Source organism: Polyodon spathula, chromosome 10 (assembly GCF_017654505.1).
Source record: "Polyodon spathula isolate WHYD16114869_AA chromosome 10, ASM1765450v1, whole genome shotgun sequence".
In the NCBI taxonomy this organism is placed as follows: Eukaryota; Metazoa; Chordata; class Actinopteri; order Acipenseriformes; family Polyodontidae; genus Polyodon; species Polyodon spathula.
In genome coordinates, this window is record NC_054543.1 from 39,187,635 (window position 1) to 39,213,260 (window position 25,626).

The window sequence follows — 25,626 nt, forward strand, 5'->3', positions numbered from 1 at the left end:
AATGTGTGAAACAAACTAGACTATTGTTTCTGCTAGGGATAGGCACTAAAGTACTTCTATATTAATCTCTAATACTGATCAACAAGTTGCTTTGTTCCCAAGTACCGAGACATTGCTCCTGATTTCCTTGCGGTTTAAATAAATACAGTATGCCTATGCTTTCACTTTTAGAAAAACGCCCTGGATTCTTCGTTAACAATAATCCCCTTTGGTACTCGTGTTTCCGATGGCTGTTAAAATAGTCGGTGAAACCCCAACCCATTATAAGATCATAACACAGATCTGCTGTAATAATAATAATACAACGCTGGAGAGAAGAAAAGACTCGAGCTGCTATTTTTGGCACGGTCTGTTGGTTGCGTCAATGACGGCTTTCCCCGCGTCACCTTTCATTCGGCCGTCCTTTATCACTTTTTCCCTTTCGCTTGAGTAAAACGGTTCGCCCACGACTCGTGACGCCGCTCTGCTGTTAATGAGCTCCCTCTGTCTGTTCCCACAACACAAGCAGCTGGGCAAATTAAGGTAGTCGTGTAAAAAGTTACACACCCACTCGTTTTTAACTTTCTAAATTCGGAAAACAAACATACATCAGTTAACTGTCAATGTATGTAAATAAATAAGACTTATACTCGGCATTAAAGTATGTTAAAATGAACAGATATAGTAATTGGTCTAGTGAGGCTATGGCAAATGTTCAATAGGCTGCATGTGCGTGTGGGGTATTCTGACAAATAACTAAAGGCCTGTATGTTTTGAGTCAAATCGCTACTCAGTTATGAACAGGTGCAGAACCTCTCAATTACACCCCCCCAAAAAAACAAAAACAAAAAACAAACAAGCACACACATAAAACAGATATCCTTGTTTTTAAAGTCAGTACCTGATCAAAATACACCCATTTAAAGGGAATGGTTATACACTGGTTGTTAGCCGGTTATTTTAGTTAAATCAACTTAACATTGCATAAAGAAATACAACAATGACACACAAATGAACGAGATCGCATCGGTTGATGCTACCAACACGATCCACTTACTGCTTTGATGTCTTGAACAGAAAACAAAAAAAAAAAAAAAAAAAAAAACACCATACAATGATTCTAGGAAACCAACAGTGCAGGCTATTTGTCTTCTTTACATTTGTTTACATACTGATATTATAGTTTTCTAATATGTGCCACATTTGTGATGGGGTGAGGTGAACAGAAGCTGTGTCTTCCTACCTTAAAAAAACGCCACCGAGAATTACGTCACGTCGGAAATTTACCAAAGCCAAGAGAAGGGAGAAGGCGGGCAAAACGCCGATTGGCTTGCATCTGCGATGACGTTGTGAGGGAGGATGGGGGAGACTTTAGGCACACGCTGACAGAGATTCAGAGCTCACATCAACAAAGCCACATTGGAGGGAAGGGCCAGTCTTAGCTGAGCGGTCGTAGGGAGCTTTGCATTAGCAGCGGCACTGTCCTTTCTATTACCACTTACTGACACTGCTTCAGAACACTGTGAACAGTACGTCTGCATGGATAGAATAGGACAGCACAACTAAGCGAGGAGGTAAATATCGTATTTAATTAATTTTGCTATTGCGGTGTGGGTAATGATGCTATTTTCTCAGCAATACACATGTGCATATGCTGGTTCTTGATATGACAAGCACGTACTTTAAGATCCTGCTTTGTAAACATCAGTGTCATAGATTTTTATTTTATTTTAAAGGATGTTCTTACTTGTTTGGTTACTGATATATGATCTCTACTTTGACTAGTATTACTGCTATTAACAATAATAGAAATATACAGGTTGTAGATGCATGTGTGTGTGTGAATGGTAAGTGGGAATGCTTGAGAAAGTTGCTTAAAACTGATCATACGCTCACGAGGGTTACTATTTAAGTCAATATATGAATATAGTGCATTGCACCTGCAGACCTAGTATATTCCGATAACTTAAAAATACAGTAAAGGACTTTAAACTGTGTTTAACAGATGTTGCAATAGCTAATGCATCCGCTACTCTACCTTGTTCACCTGTCCACCTGCAGGGTTTGGGCTGTGTTTTCGCAATTTTCAGACACATGCACTATTTGTTGGCCATGGTTATTTTTAGGTGAATACAGAATATACAGAATATATTCAGTATGCCTTAGAAACTCAGATAATTAAATAATTCATGTTTGTTCTGCTGCTTGTGATGACACAAGTTTATATATATAACTCATAGCTTTAAATAAGTCACATATGGTAATATAATGCGTCGCTGTTCAATCTGTTATATCAAATTGCATTTTTTTTCTTTTAAACAACATTGTCTACAGTGCCATTTTGTCTTGTATTAGGCTGTTAATCAGGCAATATCAGGTAATATTTATATATAATATATATATATATATATATATATATATATATATATATATATATATATATATATATATATATTATGATGGACTACCTGATATTTCCACTTTTGACTACTCTGATGAACAAACGTGACTTGTATTGGATATGAGTCGTATTGTACAAATGTACTATCAGCTAGATGCCACTTGTGTTTTTATATACATTTACAAATAATTTAGATAGACAAATAAATATATAGAATCTAAAGAGCGTAACGCCTTTTTTTAATATTGCAGGAATAAATCACGTCGCGTCAATTCAGGTTCCCGAGTGAGGAGCACTTCATTCTTGAAACCTGAACTCTGAAGGAGAAATCCCGACACTGTCCACTTCACGTTCCTTCATCAAACACAGTCAGTCGACTGAAGGTATGCAGACTGGACTAATTGTGACATTTGTAGGATGTTTAATGTATCTTATTTACAACAGATTGTTCCTGAATTAATTTAGTCAAACTCAGTTCTAAATTAAATGTTTTACATTGACAATTTAAAGCGTAATCAATATATAAAATAGTACAAATAAAATACAACCAGAAAATAATTTGCCTGTTTTTAAAAATGTCTGCGTGAAGATGTATTACATCTTTTTTTTTAACTGAACTAGCCTAGTGTAGATTTTGATTTTATTTTTTTACATCTGATTAATTTGTTCAAAATGTAACGTTGTAAGTAATTTCCACATTTAAGCATACCAAATGAAACATGCAGGGTGTTCACTTTTTGCAGTATGAGCATATGTGAAACTGTTTCGTTTACAGCCATGCCCTGTGTTCAGGCTCAGTATGGGTCTTCACCTCAAGGAGCCAGTCCAGCTTCGCAGAGCTACAGCTACCACACTACTGGAGAGTACAGCTCCGATTTCCTAACTCCAGAGTTTGTTAAGTTTAGCATGGACCTGACCAACACTGAGATCACAGCCACCACTTCTCTCCCCAGTTTCAGCACCTTCATGGACAACTACAACACCAGTTACGACGTAAAGCCCCCTTGCTTATACCAAATGTCCCTCTCAGGACAACAGTCGTCCATCAAGGTAGAAGACGTTCAGATGCACAGCTACCATCAGCAAAGCCACCTGCCACCACAATCAGACGAGATGATGGCACATTCTGGCGCTATGTACTACAAGCCATCTTCGCCCCCCACTCCCACGACAACAAGCTTCCAAGTTCAGCCCAGCCCAATGTGGGATGACCCTGGTTCTCTTCACAGCTTTCATCAAAATTACGTGGCCACCACCCACATGATAGATCAACGCAAAAATCCAGTGTCAAGGCTGTCATTGTTTTCCTTTAAGCAGTCTCCTCCTGGTACCCCGGTGTCAAGTTGTCAGATGAGATTTGATGGTCCTCTTCACGTTTCCATGAACCCTGAAACATCCGGAGCACATCATGTGATAGACAGCCAGAGTTTCGCTGTCCCAAATGCTATGAGAAAGCAGACACCCCTTGGCTTCCCCCACAGTCTTCATCTCGGCCATGGGCCACAGCTGATGGATAACCAAGTTCATTCACCTCCATCAAGGGGATCTCCGTCCAACGAGGGTCTGTGTGCGGTCTGTGGGGACAACGCCGCCTGCCAGCATTACGGAGTGCGCACTTGTGAAGGATGTAAAGGTTTTTTTAAGGTACGTGCTTTTCATTTTAGCTAAGGCAAACTGAATGCAATTTTACAGTTTAAATATATATATTTTTTTTTAATAACTAGAACTATTACTCGTGACTAGCACATTACACAGAAATAAAAAAAAAATGCAATTAGCCGCAAATTATATAACTGTTTTTCCTCAAAGAAAACGCTTTCACAAAATCTTGTACATTGGAAATCTCTGTTTAATTGTGGACACTTCTGTGCATTTTTGACACAGCCTTTTCCTTTAGAAATAAATTAGTTGGGACAGAGAACCGTGTCTAAGCTAACCAAGTGGAACAGAATTCCCAATGGTAAAATTAAGTGGTCTCTTTATTTCACCATCCTGATTGAATAATCTTATCACTTTAAATAGAGGGGGTCTCGGAGGGATGTAAAAATATGAATGCCCACGGATTTGTATTTACTGAATGTCTACTCCTTCTGCTCCTTGCATATAAAACACAGCTATAAACTGGAGGGTTAGCTGTAGTGTTAACATTATGCGTTTTCCTCTATTACTGCTCTGCAAAAACCCCAGCTGCGAGACCATTCGTTTTCGGATTGTTTTGATGTTGCGTTTCCCGGAAATGATACATATCTTTATTGTCTAATCATTCTTCTCTCCTGTTTTGTTTTCAGCGCACTGTTCAGAAAAATGCTAAATACGTTTGTTTAGCAAACAAAAACTGTCCAGTTGATAAACGCCGCAGAAACAGATGCCAATACTGCCGTTTCCAAAAGTGCCTTGTTGTTGGCATGGTCAAAGAAGGTAAATATTTGTTTTCATTTATTTATTTAATTTTTCTATAACCAATAGTTCAGCACGAGTATTGTATTGTAAGTTTACTATTTAATTATCTTAAATTGGCTGTAAATTTATAGGAAACTATTATTATTATTATTATTATTATTATTATTATTATTATTATTATTATTATTATTATTATTATTATTATTATTAGATACATACAATACTGCAGTTTGCGTCACAGCTCTGTCGGATTAAATACGATAGCGAATGAATGATTTATTGTTTGCCTTTTTATTTCAGTTGTTCGTACAGCAAGTTTAAAAGGTCGAAGAGGTAGGCTACCTTCTAAACCTAAAAGCCCCCAAGATCCTTCACCTCCTTCACCACCAGTCAGTCTAATCAGTGCCCTGGTACGAGCGCATATAGACTCAAACCCTTCAATGTCCGGCCTGGACTACTCCCGAGTAAGTGAGATTAATTACGTCATTAGCAATGCATGTAGAATCATGCAACTGAAATAGCGCTTATACATTGTATGTTTTTATCTTACCATATATTTAAACATTGAAGAATATATATATATATATATATATATATATATATATATATATATATATATATATATATATATATATTTTTTAACACAATTGTTTAATTATGATGATGAATTTTGATGATGAACTACTACTAAAAATTTACTGTACATATTCATTTTAACGAAAATTATCAACATACAATCGTTATAAAATATTTTTCACCTTTTTTATTTATATTTAGTATATTTAATAAATAATATTACAGCATTGACTGTATGTTACATTATTATACTGTCTTCCTTACTTTACTTGATTGCTTTAGAATAGCTAATTCTGTAATGGCCAGAGAGGGGTTTAATTGTTATAAAAACCTGACTCCCTTGCTAGAAATGGTCTTTGCAATTTCACGGGTTATATATTTTACAGGACCTCATTAAGCACTTTTTAAATTAAATTCCAGTTTCAAGCTAACCCTGACTACCAAATGACTGGAGACGACACTCAACATATTCAGCAGTTCTATGATCTCTTGACCGGCTCCATGGAGATCATCCGAGGTTGGGCAGAGAAGATCCCGGGGTTCGCTGATCTTGCTAAACAGGATCAAGATCTCCTCTTTGAATCTGCCTTTTTGGAACTTTTCGTCCTGCGACTGGCGTACAGGTACATAATTACCAAATTACTTCGACTAGACTAATATAAAGATCAAACCCCTTCAAGCTCGACTAATTTGGATTTTATTAGCTCTCCAATAATTAGATGTCTCTAAAATCCCTATTTATTACTCTCAGAGTAATTAATTGCGCTTTGTTATTAATTGCAGGTCCAACCCTGCGGAAGGCAAACTCATTTTTTGCAATGGGGCGGTCTTCCACAGACTGCAGTGCGTCCGTGGGTTTGGAGAATGGATAGACTCCATAGCTGAGTTTTCATCTAACCTCCAGAGCATGAATATAGACATATCTTCATTCTCCTGCATAGCTGCCCTTGCCATGGTAACAGGTCAGTTCAAATGCATTACCTTTTCCTTATAAATTATGACATGGAGTTGTTTATTTCTTTTGTCGTCCGCTATACCGATGGTATCCCACTGACTTGTCTAATAACACGCATTATCTATTATTGTTACAGAGAGGCACGGGCTAAAGGAACCCAAGAGGGTAGAAGAACTTCAAAACAAGATTGTAAATTGTCTTAAAGACCACGTGACTTTTAATAGCGGTGGCGTGAGCCGTCCGAACTACATTTCTAAACTGTTGGGAAAACTTCCAGAACTTCGCACACTCTGTACGCAAGGTCTGCAGCGCATCTTCTATCTAAAACTTGAAGACTTGGTCCCTCCCCCAGCAATAATTGATAAACTCTTCTTAGACACACTACCCTTTTAAAGACATGACTGGCATTTGATGCGATCCTGAAGAAATTCCCCAGACTATACCCAGAATAATGTCTGCTAACAATGGGACATGTGTGCACGGCGTAGATCCAAAACTATTTCCAAGCGCTTGGCTGGCCTGTGTGAAAGACACTTTAGCTTGTGGACAAGGATTCAAAACTCGACTGCACATCTACAGTGGTACACACATTTTAATATATTCAAAGATTTTACTGACAAATAACGACCTCATTTTGAGGTGAAAGTGTCCGCCAAGGCTTTGCTCAACTGTTAACGAGACTGTTCTAAACTAAGAACATTACATTATTCTGCTATTGTCGTCCTTCTTTTTAAATGGAAATCTCTGCTTTATGGGAAATATGTGCTATAATGTAATATATTTAATGTGTATATAATAATAATAATAATAATAATAATAATAATAATAATAATAATAATAATAATAATACATTAATGTGATGCGTCCAATGCGTCAGTTTATAAAAGATGCATAACGCTTGTAAATGATCAGATTCAGTTTTACTTTTTATATTTTGTGCCTATATGTTTCTGTCGGGATTACTGAACGATAAGAACAATCTGAAAGTATTTCAAAAAGGGAACGCATGTTGTAGGATGTAGGAATACTATAGGCACTTGCTATTAAGGCAATGTCTATAATATAAATATCGTATCGGACACTATGTAGTCTATTAGATTTTATAATGATTGGTAATATGGGACACATTTTACGTAAGAGATTGTGTGAGCAACAAAACATCTCAAACTGTATATATTAAAAGGGACTCATTGTGTTTGTAAAACTGTCGAACATTTATTGTTTGTATGTGTTATATGTACTGTTGATGTTAAATATAAAAGTTTATATCTTTATTATTTTGCTGTCTAGAGCTGCATTTTGCACGCTACAGCTTCAAAACACTGGGAATACTGAGCACTTTGACTTTTTGTTTTTTAAGACTAAAACAAAGACAGTTATCATAGTTATTTTACATGTGTAGCTGACACTTTTTGATATTTCCATATCAGTTTTAATTTGTATAATTCAGACTAATGTGTGCGGTACATTACACGTCACTGCCTTTTTCTATGGTGTATTTAAGTACAGTATTACGATGCATTAAGTACGGTTTTGGTCTAATCTTTCTTTGAGAAAAATATTTAATGTTTATAAATAAAATTAATATTAAAATATTCTGCTTGTTTAACTATTTCCTGTTGAGTTAAGACAGATGATCTAATCTGCGGACAAAACAAAATCCTATGGAAAAAAGTCGTGATTAAAAACGATAGGGTAAAGTAATTATTTTATGAAAATGTTTGAAACTTACTTTTTTTAATTCGATTCCCATCTTATGTTTTATGTTCTTCAATATACACAGTGTAATTCGCCTGATTTAAGTACCTACATTGTATTTGTATTTGCTGTTTCACAAACAAAAGAAAGAAAGAAAGAAAGAAAGAAAGAAAGAAAGAAAGAAAGAAAGACCTTTTTGTTATTCAGCAGTGTTTTTTTTGAGTGACACGCGGCTTTGTTTCAAAATGTTATGAAAAAATGTTTTTTTTTTTTTTTTTTTTAACATACAGACTAGACAAAATGCATGAGTTTATGTGTGTATGTACGTATGTGTAAGTCTTGAAGACATGGTGGTACAAAATATAAAACATGTCAAGTTGTCAAGGGTTTTTTTTTTCTTTATTATTATTTCCGATTAATTACAAACGCTGTGGGCCATATAATACTAAAGTTTACTAAAATATAAATGTATACTGGATAATGGTTTTAATGATAATACTAATAAAAACACACACACACACACACACACACACACACACACACACACACACACACACACACACACACACACACACACATATATATATATATATATATATATATATATATAGATATATTGTTCACATTGCGGCATGTATAGGAAATATACTAAAACATAATATTAAACTTAAAATGCTAGTGCGCAACCATTTACCAAAACGTATATAAGTATATTCTTAAATGTTATGACAAGGAAACGTAATTTGTTTATTGAAATAGTTTATTTTATTTATTTATTTTAATATAACGTGTGCTTTTATTATATATATAATTTTGTTTTTTGTTATGACTAAACTTATTTCAGGTTGGGCATCAGTTCGCATGTTTTCGTTCTAAAAAATATAATTTTGGGGAACATTATTCTGGCATCCATATACATTAGAAACTTCTATTTTAAAAGTACATGGTACTTTCTTGAATGGGTTAAAATAAAAATAAAAATTTTAAACTAGGCATCACAAAGAAAATGCATCCAACTTGTAAATCCAACGTCGCTTGCATTTGTATATTGCGAAAACCAGCTGAAAAGGATTGAATTGTGAAGCACTTTTGAAATTAAGCTGCTGTATTCAAGTCAAGTTTTTTTCAGTAGCCTACATAGTTTGGTTTTATGGCACTGGATATGCTTATTAACGCTTTCTACCGTTTCCATAACAACAACAACAACAACAACAACAACAACAATAATAATAATAATAATAATAATAATAATAATAATAATAATAAAATAATAATAATAAATAATAATAATACCGTTTAAAAAAGCTGTTTCATTAAATTCAAACTGTAAATCAGTTGCTATGCGTAAAACTGCAAACGACTATGTGTTTTGTTATTATCAGATATGTAAATAGGAATTTTTATTCTTAGCAACAGAAGAATGTAACTGGAGCTAGGTGTTATTTTCGGACTGTCAGGGTGCAGAGACGGAAAGTGATGGACAGCTGGGGACACTGCTGAGCAACACACATCTTAGAAAATAAGTGTACAAGGGGAAGAAAAGTGAAAGCAGCAACAGGATAGTTCGTTTTTACTAACGAAGTTATATATGACTGACAATTGATGAGGAATGTAGATAGATAGGAAATTGTGTCTTAAGTGAATTTATATTATACGTGGAATATATAGAAAAAAGAACATTTTCTTTTTTGGTAAGAATTTCCATAAAGGCAAACTTTTTCGACTCAATGCAAGTGAAAGGTTTGTAAGAACTCTCTTTATTAAACTACAAGTGTTTACACATCTCTAAGAGTATTTGATCTTCCGCTTACCAGGATTTGACCGGTAATTTGGTTAATTAAAAAGTTTGTACTACGTTCAATACAAGCCATGCTGCCTTTAATCAAACACCTTCCAGACTCTTTTAGGGATATGCTACTGTAATTTTGTTAAAACAAATTTAAAAAAAGGAAAGGAGAAGTCCAAGTTTTAGTTACACTGTAAAACAAATAATTAGAATAAATCAAACATACATTTTATGCAACAGATTTTAAACACCTTTTAGTATATACGTATACGTATACACTGTTATGTTCATTTTGGCAACATGTTTTATGTATATTCTTGAAGAAACAAAATTAATACTGTAAGGATGTGTTTATAATCTTTTTCATACCATTTATTTTTTAATTGTACACATCTGGTTTTACACAGTCGTTTCTTGCTGGTAGTACTGATAAGAAGACTGTATTCTTCTTTGCAAATTTGCGTTTCCACTTGCTTAAGCAAATACGGCACTCTGTGTTAATTGGAGCTCCTGATTTCTAGAGTGTACTTGGCTTTACAACTTTAACTGCAGTGACAATACGATTTATAGTAGCTGAACTGAACTCCTAACTACACCCTCCTCTTCATTGCTCTCTTTAATTTCACTGTCACTTGCTCTTAGCTGTAGCCTATCCTTGTGTGAAAGTATGTGGAAAGTTCATGCATTAGTTTCAGTAATGACGATCAGGTTCATAATAAGTGATTGGAAGTCATCCTTTCTGCACCCTCCCACATCATTAAACAAGAAACAACAACAATATTTACTGAAATTTCATAGAACCAAAAGTATGGAGAAGAGCTTTGTTTGATTCTTAAAAAGAAGCCTCTACACTTACTGGCCCAATATGGTTCCTTTAGCTCTAGTCTTCAATATCTTGGCAAGTACAAAGATCCATAACTCAATTAATTGAAGCACTGTTGTATAAGATCTTATAGTCCCTAATAGTTGGGTCTGTTCACGTCTGCAGGCTTAAGTCTAAAAGTGTGCATGCTAGTAGGGATCTATATGACCTTTTGTTTTTAAAACTATACCTAATATTGACTTGTGCTGAAAGCACAGTGAAGTTAGACCTGGGGACAGCACGGCAGGAAATCCTGGGTTCAAATTCCAGCACAGCCTCTCGCTCACTGGGTGGACTTGTCAAGAAACATTAACCCTTGGTTAACCCTGTTTAAATCCAAAAACAAGAATTCAATCTGCTCCCCTTGAAAGAAATGAGCGAAGCCCTGGTCTGGGTTGTTTTTATTTTTTATACTCTGGTTTTGTGTATTTCTGTTCTTGAGCTTGTCTAGGGCTTTTATTTTATTATTTTTATACAGGAATTGTTTTCCATGGATATCTTCTAAAATAATATTTACAAAACCTTATAGAACTGTTATGTTTACTTGAAAGAACAATTCCCTTCCAAATAATTAGATGTACTGTTTTTCCAAGGTACAACAAGATCCGTTAGTTTGTCTATAGAGGATAAAACTATCCCTTAATATATCATTAAGGATTCCTACTCATTATTGCATTTAATGCACTGTACTGCATTGATCCCAAATAACATGGAATTAAGAAACACATAACATCAACATTTCCCAAGGGTGAGCTTGACAATATTTCTGGTTAACCAGTAGATACTTGTTACCTTACTACACACTATCTCAAGGGAGGCAGACATCTACTGTATTTGGATTATTACTTATGTGTGTTGAGTAGTTCAATCAAAATACACGTTTAATATAAAAAAAGGCTATAAAATACCCAATATGCTGTAGGGCAAATCTAACTCAGTAGAAATAATAATAATATAATAATAATAATAATAATAATAATAATAATAATAATAATAATAATAATAATAATAGAAAGGCAGGCCTTACAGCTATGATACATATTTACTACCTTACCATTTATACATTTGACATTTTCAATTGAGTATTTTTCAGCTTTCCTATGCAATTGTAAATGCTTGTAATCTAGATGTATTTTTCACATTTGTTATTAATAAAATAATTCATAAGGTGCTCATCTTCAATATTTAAAAATAAGGGGCTTGTATGTACATAGGCTACTTTATTCACAAAACATCCTCTGTTCTAAACATTTTTGTCTTGAAAACGATGTTCTTTCTATTGTTGTATATTTCATATTATTTTAATCTGAGAGTGGATATCACCTTATACAGGATGAATTTCTACTTGTCATTCATTGTTGATTTCATGCATTCCTGTAAAAGACCCCCCCCCCCCCCCCCCCCCCCCCCCCCCCCCCCCCCCCCAACAAAAAAACACACACAGTGTGCAACTGTGGTGATACCGATGTGACACCACTATCAGCTAACTATTGGTAGTTTCGGGACATAAGTCGTATTCGTTATTTATAGTAAGTATTATATATATCATATATATATATATATAATATTATATATATATTATATATATATATATCATTTAATACTATAGAGAGGAGGGCTATACTAGAACAATACTGACCTGAGAAAAGACTGTTGTTACCGACAGGGGGCTATAATGCTCAAAGCAAAGGTGCATTTAATTTTACACTACAGCTGAGTCTAAAGTACATACTTAATATATGAAATCAGTCAAGAAACTTTATATATTTTGTTTAAATATAGCTGATACAGCATATGTAAATGCATAGTGAGTTATATATTTTGTATAGGTATAGCTGATACAGCATAAGGTCATACCATATAGTTAGCAAAGTTTTTCTCTGTCTCCCTCTGATTTGCAGACTGCTGAATAATCCAGTTTATATCCCTCCCGTCATATTTGTTTACATCGTCGAGTTGAATTTGTTTGAATTTCAGAAAGTCAGAAAACATTGACAGTGATGTTTTAACCACCATTTTACTGTTTGGAGCATCTTTCTTTTGTAGTATGTTTTGACAATTCATTTTCTGTTAACAGAGAATCTGTGTTCAGCCATTTTCTCTTGTGAAGAGTGCAGGGGACAGAGGTGTCCTTTGAAAAGTGGCAGGACTGACAGTGAGGTGAACTAATCACATGACAAACTGAGACTATTGACCGGTGGTGTAAGGATGTTAGAGTAATAGTTCAATCTATTGTACCTCCAATGATGAGGTTTTAACCAATCATAGGCTAGGATTTCCAATCACTGATTCATATGTATATGATACCAAACACACACAATATTTATTGTATGTGTATTTGGTATCATTTTCTATTGCTGAGCATTATTTATTAGGGTTACTAATGGATGTCCTTTTTCAACTACAGGGGCTGGTTTTGTAAAGGCCTAAAAGTGACATGCTTTTAGAAACCACTACGGGTGTGCAAGTGCAACTGTAATTTCTGTCTTCTCTGCAACAGTGAGTTAGGGGACAGCAATTACTGCTGCACTTCATGAAGTCAATTATTTAAGAAGCAGACACAGGCCAAATGATGGTGGCGTTAAAGCCATAATAAAGTATAGTTATGACTTAAACTGATTTAATTCCGGCCCCAGTGTTTGAAAATTGACATTTTAGCTGGAATATTAATGGTATTGGTACATGTTAATTAATGAGCTATATAGAAATCACCATGAAAAATGACAGGCAACAATATAATAGGATATTGACCATATCGCGAATGATATATCGCGAATGATCCCGCTGTAAAAATGTAAAAATCTAATCTGTTGTTTTCAAAATGATAACACTTGACAATAGATTCAATTGATTTGAATACATTGGAGAACCCGTTTATAATAACATGTGTGGAATTCCTTTGTAGTGCTACATGCTATTATTCAAGGGGGGATTTTTTAAATGTTGGTTCTTGTCCATAAAATGTGCATATATTCAATATAAATACTGTAGACAAATAGACTCCATTGCCTAAAGGCCATATGAACCAACTTGGTCAAAAATATTATTGATTGATTTTTTTATATTAATTGGTAGATTAATGATTGAGGGGCTTACTTAAAATAGGTTAAGTTTGTGTGTAAGACTCCATTACGTTAGGACTCAGCTACAGTGTACCCTTATAAACGTTTTGCCACTGTACATTTTCATGGCAATTTTGCAGTTTTCCCATGCTTTTCCCATGGGTATACTATGCATTTACTATAGTTCACCATGGTTTGCCATGTTTTTAAAAAGCTTAACTTAACCATAACTTCCTGTTGCTTACCTGTGATTTAACATCCTTTAATCATGCTTTTATTACGCTAGACTCTTAGAAGGGTAAATCTAATAAAAGTCATTTGAATCTTCTTATGTGCCAAAAAATAATATGTACTATACAATCTTATTGATTGAAAAGGTAATTAATTTATTTTCTACACACAATTATGTTAAATTTATGTTAAAATAGGTACCAATGTAAATAGTGACAGAGCCTCTTGAAATGAGGCATTCACTTCATTAACTAAATGTTATAACATTTAACACTGTTATTTATGTAATTATTTGTGTTCATGATATTGGCACACTAAATTAACACATTTGCATTTTTTTGTTTATTTTCGACAGTTAGGGCAAATCATGTAATTCATTTGTGTCATTATGTTGAAACATTCATTTAGTTTAGTTAAAAAATATAAGTCATTTTAGTTTAATTAGAACTATTAGGACTGATAATTGATAACAGAGTGTTAGTTAACAGCATAGTGTGTTTGTGCGTGTGTGTGTGTGTGTGCGTGTGTGTACGTGTGCATGTTTTTGCCATTGCTGAGTTTCTAATAGCGAAAGAGGTGCCATTGCAGTAGTGTTCTGACATTTCAGTGTTCCAAGCCAAAAATACTTGCACAAGCGTACTCACACCATGCTGGTTCAAGCAAGTCAAGATTACATAACAGCACAGAACATTCTGTTAGAGACAGGAAGGTGTGTGGATGCTAAACTAGTGTTTAAGTTGTTTCAGATCAGTTGTCATTATAGAAAAGATGAAATGCTTTTATTTCTTTTGTGTAGTCTTGTCAGTTTTACGATCTGTTACATTTAGATTATCTCTACATGTTTTACAGTCAGTCACAATTGCTTTTGGGAGACATTGGGTTTGCAACAATAAATTACAATAATGAAGGAAGATGAAGCTTGTCACTTTTATAACCAAGAAAATGTTAAACTAGACTTTTTTTTTTTTTTAGTTGTTAAGATCTTTAAAAAGTACATTTGTATTATTAAAAGTGGAACATGATTTAAGCTTAATCATAAAACAAATCAGTATTATTGCATATAGACATACTTATAACAGGGTTGTTGCCTAAATCATACATAACATCATGCAAAAATATACACACTTAGTTCTTCTAACTCCTGTTATATAAAATGCTGCACAATGTTAGGAGTTATTTGCCTAAAGAGGGCAAAACAATACTAAATGCAGTTCAATACCCACAAGTTCAAATTTTGTCTAATCTAAACACCCTATGAAGTATTTAACATGTTACCAATTGAAATCATTAATACTTATAAATTGACAATATAAAAATACACACATTAAAAAAAAAAAAAAAGTTACATTTAGTTAATATGTAAATGAATCATTTTTGTTCAGTAGTTTGTGAATGACCTTGCCGACCCAAACTACCCAGTGGTATGGCCCAGGATAGCAGTATGATAAGGTAATACCTTTGTTTCAAATCAATGGTCCTTGTGATGGAATAAAGAACAGCTACATTGCCAAGGGGTGAATTTGTGGGGGATTTAATAAATATTTATTGAACAATAACGGCAATTTCAATAAGGATGGCTTTTTTTTTTCCAAGTGCTTTTTTTTAAAACCTCCAGGGGCAACAGAATTCATTACTTAGAAAATACTGCATGCAACTTGTAATTGTCCAATAACACTTTGAATCAATTTAATATGAGTATTCCCATTGTTTATATTATTGCATGTAATGTCAAAAGGTGAATCTCTTAATATAAGGAACTTTTTTTTTCATCGATGAAATTATATTCTCATATTATGCTCCTTGAGGGAGTACCGCCATAGATGCCCAAATACAAAGCTGACAAGACTACAATGCATCTGCAACTCATTTTGTTTTTTTATATTCAAATGTTCAAAGGCATTAAGATGACTGAAGGCAAATTGTTTTTTTTTTTTTTTTTTTTAACCAAGCTGTTTAATGTTTTTTTTTTCTTTACAAAGTTATCAACAATAGGAATGGCTTCTGTTAAGCAATGGAACAGTTTTGTCTCAATCACTTTCCTACTATGCACAGTTTAACTTGTATTCAGGATAATGCTTACTTTGTTATGTTGTCAAATCTAGCATGTTACTGGCAAATGTAAAGGAGGGCTAAGCAAAAGTTAAAAATTAATTTATTAACTAACTATTTTTATTGCCCCCCCCCCCCCCCCAATTATTTTGGTTGTTTGTTTGTATTTAATACTTCATTTGGTGTACTCATTTGGATAGTCTAACAAAAGATGCTTCTTGTAGCTTCCTGGTAGCTATAGTAATTGTTTCAGTTCAAAATCACACCAGTGGTTTGAAAGAAAATGTATAGGATGCACAAGTTTTGTAGCGCTAAAAGATTCTTAGAGCAATGAACAGTAATACTGCCAGTAAGGAATGGGTTTTTACAGCATTGGTTTGAGCCACTTCTTTAAAATGGGGATGTTCAAATGATTATTTGTTTTCCCATTAACAGTAAATAACAAATGTTTGGTTTAATACCATCGAGTAGTTTGACATGAAGTTAAATAATCAAATGTAATTAAAACAAAATAAAACAAAACACAAACCAGTGATATATCTGATATATGGTTATGGCTATATTATATATATATATATATATATATATATATATATATATATATATATATATATATATATATATATATATATACACAGTTGCCTTTTTAAATTTCCTACGTGTCTTAGCAAACAGGATTTTTTTCACATTTTGTTGTGTCAGTGCCTCAGAGTTTCATACATTTAAATGAGGATGTTTTCCCGTTTATCTACACACCATACTCCACACTGTTAAGGGGAAAAAAGTTTTTATTGAGAAAAAAAATATATATTTAAAACACAAAACTGAAAGCTCATAATTGGATAAGTCTCCTCCCCAGTTAATACTTAGTGGAAGCGCCTTTGGGAGCAATTACAGCTGTAAGTCTGTTGGGATAGGTCTCTACCAAATTTGCACACCTAGATTTGACAATATTTGACCTTTCTTCTTTACATAACTGTTCAAGCTCTGTCAAGTTCCTTGGGGAGAGTTGATGGACATCAATCTTCAAGTCATGCCACAAATATTTGATTGGACTTAGGTTGGGGATCTGACTGGCCCACTCAAGGACATTTACCTTTTTGTTCCTTAGCCACTCCAGTGTAGCTTTGGCTGTGTGCTTTGAGTCGTTGTCATGCTGAAAGGTGAACTTCCGTCCCAGTTTCAGCTTCCTCCATTAATTTTTCCTTCTATCCTGGCCCAGTCCCTGCCGACGAGACTCATCCCCATAACATGATGCTACCAATACCATGCTTCACAGTAGGGATGGTGTTCTTTGGGTGAACACAATACAGGCTAGATTTTGGAATGCTTGGGATATTGTTGACACAAGCACACTTTGACCAGTCTTGGCCATAAAAGCCTGTAGCTCTTGTAAATTTGCCATAGGCCTCTTGGTAGCCTCTCAGTCATCCAGCTTGGAGGGAGGTCCTAATCTATGTAGGGTCTTGGTTGTCCCACACACCTTCCACTTCTTAATAATCGTCTTGACCATGCTCCAAGAGAGCTTAAAGGCCTTTGATTTTTTTTTATACGCATCCCCTGATCTATGCCTTCCAACAGGTTCCCTCTGCTGGGTAGTGCATTTCAAAGCAAAGACTCAACCATGAGCACCAAGGCGCTTTCAAAAGAAAGAAAATGAAAAAAGAAAAAAAAAAAGCATTTTAAGTCTAATGTAAACAAATTAATATACTTTACAATGCACTGAACTGTGAAATGGGTACGATAATAAATAAGCAAATATTTAATAAAAAGAAAAACATTCATGCAATATCAATAATTAACTAATTGATCCATCAATTTGCATTATATTGTAGTACAAAAATAAATATGGTTATACATTTGAATCCATTTTCTAATAATATAAATTATTTTCTATTAAGTGCACACCAACACTCTGTTCTTGTTCCAGCTTGAACAATATAAAACACATGAGGTTATGATTTGAATACTAAATGCTTCTATGCGTTTATACTTTTAAGTACCAAATAAAAGCATTTAAGTTATTCATGACAACCAAAAGCATACACCAACATTTCTGGTAGTTTTCAAAGATTTCTATCAATTAAGTTATAAGCAAAAAAACAAACAATACAAATGAACCAGAACCAAGTAATTGCATGTTTAACTTGTCAGTATACTGTGAATACTTTGGGGTACATGCATTGATCCCCATAGATTTCCCATGTAGGAAATTACAAAAGAGCAGTGAGAGGTAACTCCATATTCTTTTACATACTACATATTAAAAGTAACTGTTTGCATTCTGGTTCTTTTTGTGTAGCTTTTCTTAAAAAAACTAAACTAAAAACAGAACAGGCAGAAGATACCTGAATCTCCTGTGTTAAAAAAAAAAAAAAAACATAAGAAAAACAAAAAACGAACCTGAAGACACACCTGCATATTCATCCTCATTTTATGCATATCTGAGGTTTTGCAGGTGTATTATCACAAAACAGTCCACTTCAACTATACTTTTGCTAAAATGTATAATAGGTCAAGGTAAAACACTGTAAATTAATTCTAACATTGCCAGTGTTAAAACAGGACACATGTGGTTATAACAGTTTGTTAAGAAGAATCTAATTATTTGGTGGATATTCGGTATTTTTAAAGAGGGAAAGATTACTTGCATTGCTGTGGAACTGTGAGGTGATTTTGAGACGATGGAAGCATTCACACTGAAATCTATTCAATTGATCTAAACAAATGTTCGAATCTGTATGCAGATTAACTCCTACACAATATGTAGCATTGGCCTAAACTGAGTTATTAAAATATATGCATTACTTTTAAGTCCAAATGTTATTTCATTTCGTCTTCAGTTTTGACTAACAACTGAAGCCCAATCATCCCATTGCTTGTTATTTGCACATCATGAGTAAATGTGGGCATTGTCAAAGAAACGGCACAAAAGAGTCCAATTTTAGGCTGTGGCTGAATTAGTGAAACCCACCTTCTGAAATGAATGGATGCTTTCAATCCTGGTGGCAGAACTACTTTATCATTCGTATGACTAAACAGACAATCAATTCAGCAACCATGTAGATGGAATAAAGGGAATGAACAACTAAGCTATAAATGATGAGACCAGAAAAATCAAACCCCCCACTCCCTTATTCTCTACTAATGGCTATTACCAACTGGGACAAGACCAGTAAAGACAGGTTAATGACTTGCAAAGACCCTTTAAACGTGATTGACTGGTATTGAAGCTCAGTCAAATCAGTCATAAATATTTACTTTTTATTAGCAGCAGTGGACTGTTTGTTGTTTTACATTGATTACTCAAAGCTAGCCAATCACATTTTTTTTTTAAAGCAGAAAGATTATTTCAGGTATTGGGGCAAATGGAGAAAACAACTTTTTATATCATTTTATATTTTATAGTGTATGTTTTTTTTTTAAGTCTAATGCTCGCACACTGTGTATCACAAAATGACATGAAGATCAAAAAAAGTCCAAAGCAGAAATATATTTAATCTTATTCACACTCACAGGTGCAAAAAAAAAAAATGTGAATAAAATGCTCAAATGTGCTAAAATGCAAATGTTTCAGCCCGCACTGCTAGCATAAGCACAGCGTATGTGTTTAAACCATGTAAAACCTGACAGTATTAAAATAGGATTTTGAAACTCCTAAAGGATTTCAAAAGGTGTGCCGTCTGAAAGAGAGGTTGGGCTGTAGTTTGCTTTATCAAGTTGCAAGAGAAAGACACTACACAATTTAAAAAAGACATTACTTGAAAAACAAAATGCTGTTTTAAATAAAGTAGACCTAAATATCCCATAATGTTGCAGCACTTAAGCAATTATATTTCAATGCTGGGGTGTATGCAATTTGGAGCTTTATGGCCTAATATTAGGCACTGGCTTTATACTTTGACCTTATGTTCTGCAGAATAGAATAAGAGATTTCCTTGCAAGGAGCAACAAAGAGTTAACATTTCCCTGGGCAGACATGTTTCCAATTCAATTAGTTTTAATGAACCTTCTGCTCACTGGTTTCTGAACTAGAAAGAACAGCAATAAATGCCCAGCGGATAAAGGGGGGATATTAAAGGAGGGTTTAGTATACAGTGTATACATTTCTAAGTGGTAAAAAAAAAAAAATAATTGTCTTGAGTTAGTTCTTAGGAAATAAAAGCATAGAAGCATTCAGTTGTATATATAGCATAGGTTCTGGGATTGTTCAAACAGGGCCTAGAACAGACCAGCAATTACATTGCTACCATGAATTAAAATATACACACACACACACACACACACACACACACACACACAGACACATTATTACATCTGTCATTGTAACTTGAATATGTCTGTCCTTGTAACTGTAAAGTATCCCTCTTTCCTAAGTATAAAACTTCACCTCTCACCCCCACAATTATTTCCTAGCATTTTGGCGGAACTAAGGTCCAACCTACACTATAGCCAACTCTCACACACACACACGCTCATGGTCTTATTCCTTGTGTTACAACTTTTAATGTATTGACTTCCAGCTGTCAGTACACTAGGAGGGCCAGGGTGTTTCATTTCTGCTCTGTAATCATCCCCTTAACATTTACATCAATGCATTTCATTGTATTGATGCTGTGGGTTCATCAAGGGGTTCGGGTATGGTCAAGTGTATCTTAATCTTATTTCACAGTGGTGTTTTCTACTCTTCCGTACTTTATTGCTTCAGCTTTGCCACCCATTTAGGCTTTCAGTTCAGTCTAGATAAAATCAAAGTACTCTATGTTTGATGAATTGTTAACAAATGATTTTGTTGAAACTAATCCACTAATACATCTATTAGGACTTGCTTTGCACATTGGAAGAATAGACCCCCATGAGATGATATGTCTACGATCAATTATGTAAGATACGGAAAAATAAGTATTTATGCTTGTTTAAATTCATAGGCTAAATGTAACGGAATAATGGTGGATTACAGTGACATTTTGCACAAAAAGGATGCAATGCACCACAGTAAATGTGATGGTTTTGTATACAACGTGAAATCAAGAAGAGGAATAATGGAGAGTTTAACATGACCATAGAAAATGAATGAAAATGCTCATAATTATTTGTTGATGGTCATTGCATTTTAAGCAGAGAAAGCAAGAGAGGCTGTGCTTTATCATGTACAAAATTTCTCACAATGAATCATCTAAGAATAGAAACACAGATTAGGGTGATAATCAGTTGTCAAGATGCAAATTTAGTTTGTGGTCCTTAATACAAAGTCAAATGTACAAATTGCCCCTAAGTTATTGCAGCAAGTTTGTCAAGTGGCACATAAGAATATGGGGCCAATGGCTAAATTAAAAAAACAAAATCCTGTTTGAGTTTTGACATGACAGTTTTTGAAAGTTCAAGCAGAAAACCAATTATAATGAGCACTGGGAAGCCTGAAGCCCCTCTCTTCAATAAATACTATATATAACAAAACTATTTCCACAGCCAGAGAGTTACTACCTGTCCCACTACTTACTGTATGATTACATAAATAGTCTCTATTTGCTGTTGAATTTTTCAGGAAGCTGCATTAAAGTACAATTCAAATCAAGTCAGGATTACAAAGTAAAAGAGCACGGTTTAAGGTAATCTATCCCCAAGGAACTGTGCTCAGATTCATCAAACAGAGCTTAAACTACAGTATATCTTATGCCCATGTGTTCCCAAGCTTTATAGCTGAAAAAACAGCAGTTTTTATTTTTTTCTCTTATATATCCAATGAATTATGCTAGCAGACTTAAGAGGCTCTCTTGCTTGCTTACATGAACCTGCCTGCAGTGAACACTACCTCTTATTATTTATATTTGTATTACTATTCATGGAGAGTAAAATAACCTGTGTTACACACAGGACTGTTCATAATCTGTTCCTTTGTTTCTGACCTGTAAAAATACATCACGAAAAGCATTACATTCATACTGCCAGGATTTCAATATGACTTTTAAATAAATAATTCCTTGAGCCTTTCACTGACATGGTGTATTCTTCAAAATATGTGTTCACATAGAGCTATAGTTTCATCCATCTTTGTTACATGGCTATGGCAGGTTACATCTTGCAGCAACATACAAGAAAAAAAGGAATCATCACCTTCACCCAAATTTAACAATGTGTTCAAATAATTAAGGTCAATTATTGTAGTTATAACACAGTTTAAACAGTAGTAATATATATATATATATATATATATATATATATTATTATATATAGATATATATATATAGTATCATAGTATATATGTATAGGTATCAATTATATAATAGTTGCATCGTAATGTTCTAGGTTAGTTTTGCACACTAAATTGTCTAACGGCTTCTACAGTCACAGCGATTTAAAAGTCAAAATACAGTAGCTGCATACATATATCGTCCTTTTTGGGGCTCATCAGTACAGCACAACTGTATTTTGACTTCAGAAAGGCTCAGGAGAGTAAATAAAAACAAGTAGCTTTCGAGTTAAGTTGAACTTTATTTTCAGGAACTATTTGATTGGCTCTTGTAATGCTTTATTTGCATATTTCCCTATAACCCATGTTATTTGATTGGCTCTTGTAATGCTTTATTTGCATATTTCCCTATAACCCATTGTTTTTAAAATGTATTACTTTAATATATATATTATATATATATATATATATATAATATATATATATATATATATATATATATATATATATATATATATATACACACACACTGAGTGTACAAAACATTAGGAACACCTTCCTAATATTGAGTTGCACCCCCTTTTGCCCTCAGAACAGCCTCAATTCATCGGGGCATGGATTCTACAAGGTGTTGAAAGCGTTCCACAGGGATGCTGGCCCATGTTGACTCCAATGCTTCCCACAGTTGTGTCAAGTTGGCTGGTAGTGGATCTCTACTCCGAATAGCTCGTTCCATCTCATCCCATAGATGCTCAATTGGATTGAGATCTGGTGACTGGGCAGGCCACTGCAGTAAGCTGAATTCACTGTCATGTTCGTGGAACCATTCCTGGACAATCCTAGCCTTGTGGCATGGGGCATTACCCTGCTGAAAAAACCATTAGCAGATGGCTACACTGCTGCCATAAAGGGATGTACCTGGTTGGCAATGATGTTCAGATATCCCGTGGCATTCAAACGTTGCTCCACTTTTATCAAGGGGCCCAATGTGTGCCATGAAAACACACCCCACACCATTACATCACCACCACCAGCCTGCAATGTTGACACACGGCATGATGGATGCATGTACTTATGTGGTTTTCTGCATACCCTAGTCCTCCCATCAGCATGAAACAGCATGAACCAGGATTCATCAGACCAGGCAATGTTTTTCCAATCCTCCAATGTCCAGTGTTTTCATTCCTTAGCCCACTGCAACTGCAGTTTCTTGTGTTTTGCTGAAAGTAGTGGAACTCTGTTAGGTCATCAGCTGCCATACCCCATTCGTGTCAAGGTACGACAAGTTGTACATTCTTTTATGGGTCTTTCGGCACCAATGTTGTACTGAACTGTATCCCGTCTGTTGCTCTGCACAATTCATGTCAGCCTCCTTTGGCCTCTTTCATCAATGAACCATTTTCAACCACTGGCCTGTCGTTGGTTGGATGTGAAAAACCCAGCAGCATTGCAGTTCTTGACACACTCAAACCGGCGCGCCTGGCACCTACTACCATATCCCGTTCAAAGGCACTTAAATCTTTTGTCTTGCCCATTTACCCTCTGAATGGCACCCATACACAATCCATGTCTCAACTGTGTCAAGGCTTAAAAATCCTTCTTTAACCTGTCTCCCCTTCACCTACACTGATTGAAGTGGATTTAACAGGTTACATCAATAAGGGATCATAGCTTTCACCTGGATTCACCTCGTCAGTCTATTTCATGGAAAGAGCAGGTGTTCGTAATGTTTTGTACACTCAGCGTGTGTGTGTGTGTGTGTGTGTGTGTGAATATAGATATTTTCCATAATGCTTTTGAAGGGTTATAAACCTAGAGGACTTAACTTTTGAATTAAGTGGTTGATTCTATCAAAGTTTTAGGTTACGGTTATATACTGCAAATGTCCTCACACAACAAATGTGTTTAAACTATAATTCTAAGGTTACAGTCTATAAATTGTTAGATTAGTTTGCAGTTGGCAATCTCTTTGAAACGTTGTATGAGCGTGTGCATAGTTGATAAGATTCTGTTGGTCACTGAGCAGATAGCTAGCTCAGTATTTATGAAGGAGCAGACTCAGAGCATTAAGAAACACCTATAGCAGCACAGTGGATAGTGTGCAGGGGCACCATAGGCAAACAGGTTGGCAGTGATTTGATGTGATAAGTCTGCATTTTCTCAATTATTTCCACCTTCTTTAAGGACTATGTCACTCATATCTTTTGTCCCACCTCATTGCATAGTACAGCAGATTACAATACATGTCAGGGACGTCATTTGCACAAACTAACCTGCCAAACATGTGTTTTTTTTTTGTAAAACCCTTGTATAGAAAGCAAACTGTCATTTCAATAGTGATTCGATAGTGTCTTTTCACTAAATGTACACCCATCCATCTGTCCTTTAAAGGGTACATGAGGACTTTTTCATTTTATTGTGTTACATGTTCCCATGTGTTGCTACAACGGTTTGTGTAAGGTGTGTGCACTGTTTTAATTTTTTTTACATTTTTACCACTTTGACCACATATGTAACTGAGATGGATTTACCAGTGAGCAGGAGGACGATGGGAAATGTAGTTCTGAGAGGTCCATGCAGGTACATGGGAAGCCATCTTGAGGCAGGGAATGCAATTTAAAATTTTTAAAAAGTGGTCAAAATGTAATAAATAAATAAATAAATAAAACAATGCACACACTGTACGTAAACAGTTGTAGCAACACATGGGAACATGTAACACAATTAAATAAAAAGGTCCTTAAGTGCCCTTTAATATATACCTATGGTGTGTGTGTGTACCTATTCAACTTTACTATGAATTCATTCTTACTTCATGTATTTCTTCTTTCTAAATGTGCAGGATTTGGATACAGTTGCTTAGTGTATGTTCACACATTCTGTGGCTTGCCTAGTCGATATACCCATTTATCACAAGGTCAATTAACTATATATTTTACAATCACTTGGTGGTACAGTGATACTGAATGAATGAGCTGACCCATAGTAAATTAGCTATGTGATATGCACATATGGGTTTCAAAAGTGACTCCTGTTTAGAATTCTTTACGGCATCATTGTGATACCCACAACTTTTTCTGAGCCATTAAGAAAATTCTGCACTCTGCACTGGCTAGAAAAGCTACATTTTATGCAAGCCCTATACATTAAGCCATGTTCATTTTTTTTTTTTTGCTTAAGACTTACAGCAGATAAAAAATATTCTAAAGAAGCATGTCCACGTAAGATATTTGCGATACAAATATATATAATATATAATATTTCAGTGCAACATTTTCAATTATTTAAAACAGAGTAATCAAATAATAAAAAAAGAAAAGAAGAAATCTTGTTGAGGACATACATAAAAAAATGCTTCTAAAGGACATTCATTAAGTATATGACACTTACTGTTACACATTCTATTTCTTATGATACTTTTATTTTGGTTTTTTGCT

At 34.6% G+C, this 25,626-nt stretch overlaps 1 protein-coding gene across 1 annotated transcript; it reads left to right on the top strand.

Annotated features, from left to right (window-relative positions):
- Window positions 1-1,373: 1,373 nt before the first annotated feature.
- On the top strand, window positions 1,374-7,585 carry LOC121322288 (nuclear receptor subfamily 4 group A member 2-like). Its single transcript, XM_041262057.1, has 8 exons — window positions 1,374-1,553; window positions 2,632-2,763; window positions 3,156-4,024; window positions 4,669-4,798; window positions 5,081-5,244; window positions 5,777-5,979; window positions 6,140-6,318; window positions 6,448-7,585. Exons 3-8 carry the CDS (start codon window positions 3,158-3,160, stop codon window positions 6,702-6,704), a joined length of 1,800 nt encoding a protein of 599 aa, XP_041117991.1. The 5' UTR covers window positions 1,374-1,553; window positions 2,632-2,763; window positions 3,156-3,157; the 3' UTR covers window positions 6,705-7,585.
- Window positions 7,586-25,626: the final 18,041 nt, after the last annotated feature.